We start from the raw sequence: 12,576 nt of genomic DNA on the forward strand, positions 1-12,576 counted from the left end.
CGGTTGCACATCATGGTCTTCCTATGCTCTCCCTTCAGCCAATAGCAGTTAAGGTCATATGAGCTTCCTGCTGCGCGTGCCCCGACCTCTGCGGGAGGACCTCAAGATCAGCCACCCCCACCCCCACCCCGACAACGCTCTATACGAGAAACTTGTGTGGGTGTCAGTCTATCCCAGCTGGACGGACACAACGCAGTTTGCAGCACAGGACGCACCAGACCGATAACTTTGGCGTTCTCTTTTGGATTTTACGTTTCCCTCCGTTTCTTTGTTGCTTAAGTGCTAAGGTTTAAATCGGGACTTGTTGTCCTTTTTGGGGGGTTTCACGTGTCTCCACTTGGCACCAGACGCATCTGTCATCGACTGCTACTGGGTGCCTGGAGCTGTCAAAGTCATGCCGGCCGGGTTTCAGCAACTTGGAGGGGAGGTAATTTTCGTTCTTTAGAGCTTTTCACAATGTGTAAATGTGGCTGTGTTTTTTTTCTTAGTTCTGTGCGCATATCACTGTTCGGTGCGTATTAGAAGACATTTTACGCACGGGTTTATCTCCGTCATATACAAAAAACTGGAGACCAAAACCATTTCTCTCAGTTTCGTTGAAAACGTGCAAGGCAACGGCCTATATTATCATTTACATAAAATCTAAAGTAAAGAACAATTGAGAATAATAACAATCAACAATTTTCAACTTTGCAACAACCAAGTAACTACAATAAATTTGTCCGTTTCAGGGAGGAAAAAACATCAGCTTTGATATGATTTTGAACAAGCCATGGCCCTTATTTAGTCCTGAGCAGTGACCTTGACCAGTCAAATAGCTGAGTGTTAGGTCAGAGCCGACTGTTGCTTTGTTACAGGCCACCTAGTTTGACTGGTTCCTTTTCACCCTCATAAACAATGCCTGTGCTATGTGCTACCTGCAGCTCTTTCTGAGAAATTAGGTCAAGTGGATGTATGAATCACTTTTAAGTGATTCAGTTTCATCTCTGCTTAATTTTGAAACAAGAGTGAGTGGACTGTTAATCTTAAGAGAAAAACTCCTGAAGGCGCTTCAACACCAGTCTGTGAGAACGCTGTCTGTAACAGGGCAGGCTGATGCTCCAGGGATGTGGGGATGTCTGTTGCACCTCAGACATTTTGGCTTCAATGTAAAATAAATCCTGCAAGCTTGGACACTCAAACAAAGCAAAAAGCAAACACACTCTCAGCGTTCTAAGGAATCAGATTAATTCATAAGAGAAAAGTAAATGAATAACTGAGCATTCAACTATGTGATTTTTAATGAAATGCAGGTAACATGAAGTGTAATAGAGCATAACTGGCTGCTTCTGATGTTCTACCTTTTCCATTGCAAGGACACAAACACACACACACACACACACACACACACACACACACACACACACACACACACACACACACACACACACACACTTTTGTTTTGGTTCATGAATACTACACAGCACTTATCTAGAGACTCAACACAGCAAGGTCAAGACACAGTGTTACAGACGCACGCTAACTTAAACTTAAACTGCTGAATGATCTGAATACAATATAACAGAATACAATACAATACAGGAAGATCAGCTTTGCACATTTTAGTCATATCATCTTTTTGTTGTCAGGAGGTCCACATCACCAAAATGCCAATTTAACAGGAAGCCATAATGGGTGTGTTTTTTCTGTTTATCCAGCAGGTCTTGAAATATTTCATAAACCCTCCAAAAACATGTAAATCGGTTATTGAGTTATGTCTTTAGCATTGGGATGCTATGGTAACTAATCTGCCAGTTAATGAAATGGCTCTTTGAGACTGAAACACACTATGCTAGAGGGGAAGACCTCATCTCCCCAAGACTGTCTCGTCTGTCACCGTGGAGACAGGTGCCTGTAGCCTGATGGGGAAGTTAAAGTTCAGGCGTCAATAGAAAAGTAGCCTGTGAAGTCATGGACAGTGCTGAAGAGACTGTCTCGCATCAGGATCACAGTTATATATAGTTGATGTTGGAGGGAGTAGAGCTACAGTGCTGAAACCAAGCCCAGTTATTCCCTTAAGCTCTCTAATTATTTGCCGCAATTATCTTTACACTCAGTGTGCGGTTTGTTTTTTTACCTCTCTATATGTGTCTCTTTGTGTGTGTTTGTACTCCAGACATTGACTGGAACCTTTGTTCTCTCAGTCTTCACTGCTGTCCTGGGATCTCTGGAGTTTGGATACAACATCGGCGTCATCAATGCACCTCAGAAGGTAAAAACAAAGAACAGATCACTAGATTATCAAAATTGGCCAATAAAAGTTCCAAACCGCTGCCAATCTGTATTAAAAGAATGGAGGTGTGTTTAAAAAAAAGTGCTGGTGTAAGATGCGGAGTGACGTTTGACCAGACATCAACTGGAGAAGCAGTGGCAGCAAAAACTGTCCTGTCCTGTTAGTAGTGTCCTGTACACTGTCCTGTGACTCCCAGACACTGTCCTGTGACTCCATGACTGTCCCTGGACAGTCAGACACTGTCCTGTACACTCACAGTGTCTGACTGTCCCGGGACAGGCATGGGAGTCACAAGACAGTGTACAGGACACTACCAACAGGACAGGACAGTTTTTGCTTCCATTGCTGCTGGTCAACTGAACTGTTTCTCATTTTTTCCTGATGTTACAATGCGGAGTGTTTGACACCTCAAACAATGCCAATTGTGTTCAGAAAATAAACTTGTACATGATGCAAAGGAGATAAATGCAAGGGAGTCAGATGTACACCTTATATGATCATCATAGGCATCTCAGTTGTGTTTATGTATACACAGCAATGCCAAAACATGACTGCCTCTGGTGTGACTGGAACGAGAGGGTATTGCTGTCTGGTTTATGAGGAAAGTAGGGTTAGGCTAAATGATTAGTTTTCTGTTACATCCAGAAGGCAACGTGGTACTGAACACACTTATGTATGGAGCCTTTGCATAAAAACGCTGTATGTAAATATATATATATATATATATAGATAGATAGAGGCACATGATTTTTTTTAAACTTGACTTGCTCTGACTGCTCATATTGCAGCCACATCTGGTGTTCCAGTATGAAGGCATGCTCGGTGACTGTATGTGAGAAATGTATGATTTTACGACTGCCCATATAGTGTATGTATGTTGCTCTTTTATCAGGACTCAAGTCAATAAATACTTCCACTTAATTCCATATATTAATATGTCACACAACACTTCACAGTATACGCTGTTGTTTGGCATTAGTAACACATTTACAGTCAGTCAGAAAGATGAATGCTCACAGATAACTAAAGCCAAATCAGGTAGGTTTTCTCTGACTCGGCTGCTTAACTACAAACACCACTCAGTTGATTCACTGACACCTGACTAGAAGCTGTCTTTATGTGTGCGTATGACATTATTAGACAGTTTTGTTGGTCATTAAAATAGAGCCGTTTTAGAAGGAGGCAGCCAGGTGTTGGCTGTTTATATATTTCTCTAATTTATCCTTTATTTTTTCTGCTGTGTACATCCTCCATATGGATTTTTTTTCCTGTTGTTTTGACTTTACTGTTTTGATGACCCCTTTACATTTGTATAAATGTATTTTCATCTCAGGAGCTAATAGTAAAATCCTGGCCCTGCCCAACTTCTAAGTGTGAACAGGGTTCTTTGAAGATTTTCAGTGTTAGCGCCCACACAATACCTGAATTTGTGTGGGCAAATGTTTTTTTTTAAAAAACACTTATTTGAGAAATATATTATATATATATATATATATATATATATATATATATATAATATGTTTTTAGGAAACCCGTACTAAAAATGTAGTACATTTGGACATTCAATGCCAGCTTTCAGTATCAGTACTGAAACACTTTGGTTGGCACCTGTCTTATTTCTTATTTGTCTTCATTTGTTTCTGTTTGACTCCTAGGGAGTTGAACTCTCGGGTCGATCTGTTGTTTAACATTACTCATGCTTTCTCTGGGTCTCCTGTCCCCTCTGTGCCCTGTCCAGATCATTGAGGCGGACTATAATGCTACATGGGTGCACCGGTATGGAGAGTCCATCCCCACAGGGACTCTCACCTCCCTCTGGTCCCTGTCCGTGGCCATCTTCTCCATTGGTGGCATGCTTTCCTCCTCCTGTGTGGGCTTCATCTCCGAGTGGCTGGGCAGGTAGGGAAACACAAAGGATGCCACACATAATTAAGGGATTTCCAATGGAATTGGGAGTTTGTATTTTGCCTGTTGCATGAACCCAAGCTTATTTAACCCAGGCTACAACTGATTTACTACATTACATTTTAGGTTCCTATTATCAGCTATGTCAGTGGTTGCACATTTTACTATCTGTCCAGTATGAACACTCAGGCACTAGAGTTTACATGAATATCACTGTTTGATTCACGTGTGCAAAAAACAGAGCAAGAACAATTCAAACAGAAATACTTGTGTGTATCACACTTAAATAACCTTAATTACTAGAATACACAGTATACATACTGTATAGTTTAACTAAACTACAAAACTCTTCCTGAATCCATGCTACCTTACGTTTGGACAATCTGGTAAATTGTGAAATATTTCAGTGGCCAACTCTATGAGTCATGATACATCAGTTTGCTTTACACCCTGCATGGATCCAAAATGCCAACATCTACTCTATAGTCACTTAGGGAAAACTCTGCCTAGGATGTTCTCCGTCGTCCCAGTTTCCCTCTGTAATCTGAGCTGGGATGCAAACTGAACTGCAGGCCACAGCTTGCATTGACTGAAAGGGGCGCTTAACAGAGCAGGCAGCACTGGGTCAGGAGGGGTCAGGAGGGTGGTAGCGTTCGGCTTAGGTGCACTCAGGACAAGGACATCCTAAAAAAAGCAGCGGACACTGGTGTGGCTGGTTGAGACGGTGGGAGCTGCTGTGACCTCTGAGGTCAGAGTAATTTAGATGTAAGTCTACAGGGCACAAATAAGAGTTTTCAAGACTGGAATAGGAAAATAACAGATGTGAGCACAGACGGAGCAGTGAGCAGTATGCTTTGAAATGAGGTTTTGCTCACTGTGCAGATGATGTATGGGCAGAAGGCTGCTCTAACGCACATTCACTTACAGTGAGTATGTCATTTTAAGATTGTTTTGGTAATTGAACATTTTTGTGAGGAAAAAAAAAAACATATCAGACCCAAATTATTATTCAAAGCAGAACATTTTTATACGTCTAAAACATGTTTGGGGAATCATATAAAATATGTGGGAAACATAACCTTTTGGCATGGTCTGAAAATAACTTCAGATATAATGCCAAACTGCAAGAGTGAGGCTGGTAAATGTGTCCTATTTAAGTTTATTTAAGAATAACTATTCATTTCAGTCAGGAATTCAGCAACTTACTAAAGCATTCAATGTTGTTGTATGATACTGCCCTCTGGAGGCAAAAGTGATCTGTCTAATTCATCTACACCCACCATACCTTATATCAAACACACAGACTATAGTATAAACAAATCTACTGTATAATGTTCATTATTCAAATAAAGTGTGCTGTAGTATTCTTCAAGTCAATCTTTGGACAAACATTTTTTACCCCAAAGTCATTGTGCTAACACTTACAGGACTAAAAGTTATTTTTATGTTTACCATAATTTTATGTTGCAAGTGATTTGAGAAGAGTGTGTTTTGTTTTTCCAAACAGCCTCTCAGCAAAAAAACAATGTAAAAAAGACTTATTATTATGAAATACTCTTAATAGTGTTTAAATTAATGCTAATCTTCTGGATGATAAGTTAAGACTTTTATTCCAAATGCAACACCCCCTCCAGGACTCTTTGATAATGATGATGATAATAGGTCAAGTTAAGATTTAAAAGCTGTTGAATCACTTCAAAGATGCTTGTCTGTGTATTTTCCAGGAGGAAAGCCATGCTCATAAACAACATGTTTGCCTTCATTGGTGGGAGTCTGATGGGGTTGTCCAAGCTCTGCCGCTCCTTTGAAATGTTGATCCTCGGGCGCTTTATCATTGGTATCTACTGCGGTGAGCGCTCCACTGTTCATTAGGTTATCTCCTACACACTTTATAGAAAAAGTTTCTGTCTCTCATCCAACTTTTCCTCTCTGCAGGGTTGGCATCAGCCTTGACACCGATGTATGTGGGTGAGATAGCTCCTACGAGTCTGCGAGGGGCACTGGGCACGCTGCACCAACTGGCTATAGTCACTGGTATTCTCATAGCACAGGTATGACAGCACATTATGATATAGATGTTGTAGAGATTATAAAACCTTTATGTATGAACCCCAGCTGCAATGTCCCATTATGTCAACAAGTGTTTCCCTGAGTTTTATGTTAATATGTTGTAATAGCCTTTTCTTTAAACGTTTTTATATATCATCTTATGCCCTCACACTTGACCCTTCTCCCGATGCAGGTCTTCGGTCTTGAGTCGTTACTGGGGGTTGAGGACTTGTGGCCAGTTCTGTTGGGTATAGCCATTGTGCCGGCTGTATTTCAGATGGCACTTCTGCCTTTCTGCCCCGAGAGCCCCCGCTTCCTCTACATCATTCGCTGCCAGGAACACCAAGCCAAGAGAGGTGAGCTGGGCTGGAGTACTCCAGACTGGTCTTACGATGTCTTTAAGATCTTGGTTTTTATACTGGAGTAAGCCTAAAAATGTTGCTGTCACTTTCATCCCCTTTAACATAATTGTATTTTGTGGTTTATTTTGTGAGGTTAAAACTAAAACCCAAATATACCAGAGGGAAATTATGATAACTTTTATTGTTTTCATCGCCAGTCACAGCTAAACTGGCACACAGAAAGTTAGCAGCCGTAGCGTCGTGTCGTGAGTAGGTATAATAAAGCAAATGTTATTATATTTAGTTATTATATAAGTTTTTTTATTGAATGACAAATTTGCTAAAACAATTACTGTACGATGGAATATACATATTTTTCCCTATTTTCTTTAACCAGAACATACCCCACCCTCCCACCCAATTACAAACAAACCTGCATTAAGAAATTCCTACAACAGATGATTTAAATCACATTCTAAATTATAATACATAAAGGTTGAAAGGGTTAAGAATGGCAGAAACGAAATACACACATAAATAGAATGGAATAAAATAAATTAAAAGAGGGGAAGGGGGTAGCTACTCTGATATTGTTGTAGTTGGTTTCTCAAAAAATGTCAAGAAGGGCGCCATATTTTGTAAAATTTATTCTCAGATCCCTGGGTAGTTAACGTATTTTCTCTAAATTCATACAGGACATAAAGTCTCTAATCCAATGTGAGTGGGAAGGAGGAGCAGGGTCTTTCCACTTGTGTAAGATAACCCTACGAGCCAGTAAGGAGGTAAAGGCCAATACCTTAAGCTTCACTTTAGGCAAGCCCAAATTTGGAGAAATGCCAAAAATGCCAGTAAAAGGGTTTGGCTCAATTTGATGGTGAAGTACTTCAGAAATTGTTTGAAAGACTGATGTCCAGAACTCAGTCAACGTGGAACACGTCCAATACATGTGAAAGAGTGACGCAGGTGCGCTCTTACAGCTATCACAGGTCGGTTCCACATCAGGGAACATACGAGCTAGTTTGGTTTTAGATATGTGGATACGATGTACTACTTTAAATTGCACAAGAGCATGGAGGTAGAGCGTATCCGATGCAGGACTGAATCCCACATGTGATCTGTGAAGGTAGAACCTAGGTCCTGCTCCCACATGGTTCTTATAGCTGCTAATGAAGGGCTATGCAACTTCGAAATAAGGTTGTAAAAGACAGAAATTGTGCCTTTTAATGTGGGGTTAACAGAAAGAAACATATCGGGAATTAACTTCTGTATATAATGCCTGATTTGTAGAAAGTCTTTACGAAACCAAAGTTTTTTGTCAATTGAGAGAAACTAGCAAATAGATCATTAATAAATAAATCGCGATGCATTTTAAGCCATTTTTTATGCCAGATCTTAAATGCACCATCCACCATCGATGGAGCAAACAAATGATTAGCTGCAATTGGGCCAAGAAGTGAAAAAATCTGCAATCCAAAATTCTTCCTAAATTGGGTATAGCAGAAGAGAGTGGGAGTGTGGCGCTTAAGAGGGCAGATAGAGACAATTGGCTAATAGCGCTGGACTCCATTGTTACCCAGACTGGGGCTGAGTCGTCGAGGTGAACATGCACCCAATACACTAAAGAACGAATATTAGCAGCCCAGTAATAGTACTGGAAATTAGGGAGGGCCATTCCACTTGTTTGTTTGGGTCTTTTAAGAAAAGCTTTCCGTAACCGAGGGTGTTTACCATTCCAAATATATTTTCAAGAGTCAAGGGCCTGAAAAAAGGATTTGGGGAGAAAAATGGGGAGACATTGGAAAAGATATAGGAACTTTGGGAGTACTATATTTTTGAAGATATATATAGAATTTTTTTTTTTTGCCGTTCCACAAGTACAACATATATATCATTATTTGTTTATAGTTTCAAGCCAGTCAGGAGACTGTGGATTTGGCTACAATGATTGGATCATGCTGAACATGAAGACATTTTATTGACATTTTCTGTATTTTTGTTGCTGTTGAACGAGTACCACAATAATATAAATCTCACGAGAGAAGGCTGAGATGCTGAAGTGAATTTAGACTTACTTACTTTGTGTTTGTTGGTTTCTAAAAATCTGACCTGAGGATGAGACAGCAAGACTGAATTCCTAATTTGGGGTAAACTACTACTTAAGTCTTCTATTTAAGTTGAGCAAAGAGCTGTACAAATACGTTGTCTACAGATTTACTACACTATCTAATCACTTGCAGTACAGTATCTTGCTTTTTGTACTAAAGTACTCTTAGGTCACCTTATGTAACATGTATGGGGCTGAATGTACTCCAAGTGACTAAAGGCCTTAAACAGGTTTTCATAAGAATATTCTAATTGAACATACACACCTTTGTGCAGGCCTGAGGAGGTTGACGGGCAGGCAGGAGGTGGGCAGCATGCTGGCGGAGATGAAAGAGGAGAAGAGGAAGATGGATATGGAGAGAAAGGTGTCCATCCTGGAGCTCTTTCGCTCTCCGCTCTACCGCCAGCCCATCTTCATTTCCATCCTGCTGCAGCTCTCCCAGCAGCTGTCTGGGGTCAATGCAGTGAGTTTAACATTATTCTTTATACTTCTGTTGTATGAGTGACATGAATACACCTTGCATAAAGTCTCAAAAAAGATTAGTGCAAGTATAATATTAACATAATCATATCATGTGTTTACCCCTCTGGTCAGATTTTCTACTACTCCACGAGTATCTTCATGAAGGCAGGAGTCCAGAGTCCAGTCTATGCCACCATTGGAGCCGGCGTGGTAAACTGTGCCTTCACTGTGGTCTCGGTTAGTAACACGCCCTCCTCTTGGCTTTTTGATGTCTCTCTTCCTTCCTATGAAATAATCCAATTGTAAATGTTCAATCTTTTGTGAATTTAGTATGAAAAAGATTACTGTCCTCTTATGTACCAAAGTGTGTCTCTATTACTGGTTAACATTGTTATCAAAGAGTGGATAAGATAGCACGGCTGGTTCTTCTCGTGGCTGTTTCTTAGACATTTCTGTATCCAAATAGGTCAAGGTTGGTTTAGCAGGTCAAGATGTTTCGTCATTAAACGGATCAAAAAGCGGGATTTACTAGCCACACTTGAAGCATGACTCTTTGGATGGCAATGTTGGCCGGTCCACAAATGTTTTACAATAATCCTGACTTTGGTGATCCCAAATCATCACTGTTCAACCTGACAGAGCTTCTAGCAGTACTGTAGAATCTTGCTCTTGTTTTGACATATTTGTCATATTTCTGTACAAACTAGGTGGTAGGGCTGCCACCTCTTAGTCGACTAATCGGTCGTTTTGGTCTTAGTCGACAAAGATTTCTTTAGTCGATTAGTCATTTTTTATGCTTATTCATGCTTAATTACTTATTTTCAAGAAACTTCTGAGCACATTTATGGTAAACACAAGATTTAATGTGGTGCTTTTGCAGGATTAATTGTGGAGAAACTCAGTTTTACAGATGGTTAATTAACTACATTTATATTGTGCTCTTCTGGTCTTAACCACCTCTCAAAGCGCACAGCTCTGTCAATTAAATCAACTAATCGATTAGTCGACAAAATCGTATAAGTGTTAGTCGACTAGGAATTTCTTTAGTCGAGGACAGCCCTACTAGGTGGACAACTAACCTTAGCAACTACAGTAGAATATGTAAGTTTTACCTCAAATTACCTACTGAGGATAACAACCTCTCAATTACCACATTTTCTTTTTATTAACAGCTCTTCCTCATAGAGCGGATGGGTCGACGAACGCTCCACATGCTGGGACTTGGTGGGATGTGCATCTGTGCCATCGTCATGACCACAGCTCTTGCTTTGTTGGTCAGTTTCTCAAAGATGCAAGTGTCCTTTACAGTTATGGATGTTTTCTCTACAAACTTCTGAACCCTTTTTCCTCCCACCTGATAGGACAGTGTCCCATGGATGAGCTACATCAGCATGCTGTCCATCTTTGGCTTTGTGGCCTTCTTTGAGATCGGTCCGGGCCCCATCCCTTGGTTCTATGTGGCCGAGCTGTTCTCTCAGGGTCCAAGGCCGGCTGCCATGGCTGTGGCTGGCTTCTCCAACTGGACCGCTAACTTCATCATCGGCATGTGCTTCCAATATGTTGCTGTGAGTATTTCTTAAGTTGAATAGATGTTGTAGATGTCCCAAAAAAATGTCTAACACTTCTAATATGTTTTAATTTGGACTTTTTTTCCCCCACCATCTTTCCCCAGGACGTGTGTGGGCCATATGTTTTCCTGATCTTTGCAGCACTCCTCCTCTTCTTCCTCATTTTCACATTCTTCAGGGTGCCAGAGACACGGGGTAAAACCTTCGACCAGATCGCTGCAAACTTCGATCAGCACTCTGCAGCAGGAATGATGGACATGGACATGGACCTGGACAAGCCCAGCACAGAGCTGGACTACTTGGGGGAGGAAAGCATCAACTGAAGATCCCCTGCCTGAAGAGAAATGGGACTGAGTACAGCTTGGGATGAACTGTGTGGGCCTGACTCCAAACTTTATTTTCTGACATGTATATTGAGGTCAATTGATGTATTCATATAGATTGCAGTGCCAAAGCAATTGTTAAAAGGTATGTGACAATTTAGGTGTTTTTGAATTGTCCTATGCTGGTACCACTGCAATATGAGGTTACGAATTGAGCCTTGACAAAGGCTAAAAATCTATGGATTAAAAGTTGACTACTGTAGTTTCAAGGAATAAGATGCATATCAGAACAAAGTGTCTGGACTGTTGAGGCATTGACTGCCCATGTGGTAGGATGTTATTCCATGGTGACATATTGAAAGACAGAGGTGGAGACTTTGGAATTCCTGCACTTTATCTACAAAGACATCCAAAGTTTTCAGTTTTGGAGGAACCCAAAAGAACTAGGATATACAGCCATATTTGCATATTTTGTACTAAAGCTGGGAACACTTACCATTTAGCTCCAACTATAGGATCATGGCCTGAAAATTGTAGATGTAATGGGTCTAACTGGTTAAGATTTAAATCCTAAAACCCCTTTACATTATACAGGAACATGGACATGGGTTTTAAACAAATACTTTATTGGTACTAACTGAAAATTTACTTAAGTACTGAAACATTGAATATCAAAAAGGTGGTCAAATTTATTCTTGATCAGGTTTAGATTAAAATTATAATTTTGCCAATTTTAGATTTAGAAGCAAGGTTCTTGTGCAGCTGCATGAGTTTAGACAACATTTAACATTTGGGATGTTTAAGAAAAGAACATTTTTATTCAAATTTAAATAGGTTTGTCATCAGTATCAAAACTCCGGTATTGTATCAGTGTAGAAACATTTCAAACGGTACCCAGCCCTAACATGTCAGCGGTTCATATTGTGTCCCATTTTAACCAGCCACTCTTTCATTTTTAGAAAGAACCTGAAAAGTCTTCATTGCCAAACTGGGCTTTCATTCATGTAGTCATTCCCAGCTTAAAGGTGCAGTAGGTAAGACTTATAAAACTCATTTGCTGAAACTGACCCTATGTTAGAGTAAAACTACATGAAGCAGGTAATTTAAAAAAAATTAGAAATATTCGGCTCCTCTGGCACCACCTACAGCCTGTAGTGCGATTTGCAAAAATCCACAGCTACCTGTTCAGATGCACCAATCATGGCCGGGGGGGGGGGGGGTGTCCAACTCTGTCAATGCCTGCTCGTGCACACTCATTCATTCTCCCTTGTGGGAGGAGGGGGCTTAGGAGACAATTTTGGGCTTTAGCAGAAAGGGGGTGGGGGGGAAGAGAGAGAGAGGGACTGAGAAGTTGTCGATGTTCAAATCTTCGCAATCCTACCTACAGCACCTTTAAACTCAGGCAAAGTGCCATGACGTATATTTCCGATGAGAAACTCATTGCACAACCTGCAGAAAAGCTACATTAAAAAGAAACAAAATGTATTTTAGTACTTTGTGTACATAGTGTGTTATTTGGTAGTTTAAAAAAAATTTAAATAAAAAGGTGTGA

General features: G+C 40.4%; 1 protein-coding gene across 1 annotated transcript; it reads left to right on the forward strand.

The window, feature by feature from the left end:
• The first annotated feature begins 107 nt into the window (after window positions 1–107).
• LOC114545717 (solute carrier family 2, facilitated glucose transporter member 1) lies at window positions 108–12,032 on the forward strand. Its single transcript, XM_028564179.1, has 11 exons — window positions 108–427; window positions 2,156–2,251; window positions 4,011–4,171; window positions 5,902–6,026; window positions 6,113–6,228; window positions 6,420–6,582; window positions 8,947–9,134; window positions 9,266–9,370; window positions 10,306–10,407; window positions 10,495–10,698; window positions 10,806–12,032. The coding sequence occupies exons 1-11, from the start codon at window positions 395–397 to the stop codon at window positions 11,022–11,024; spliced, it is 1,512 nt and encodes a 503-aa protein (XP_028419980.1). The 5' UTR covers window positions 108–394; the 3' UTR covers window positions 11,025–12,032.
• The last annotated feature ends 544 nt before the right edge of the window (window positions 12,033–12,576 follow it).

The sequence above is a fragment of the Perca flavescens genome, chromosome 19, assembly GCF_004354835.1.
Source record: "Perca flavescens isolate YP-PL-M2 chromosome 19, PFLA_1.0, whole genome shotgun sequence".
Lineage (NCBI taxonomy): Eukaryota > Metazoa > Chordata > Actinopteri > Perciformes > Percidae > Perca > Perca flavescens.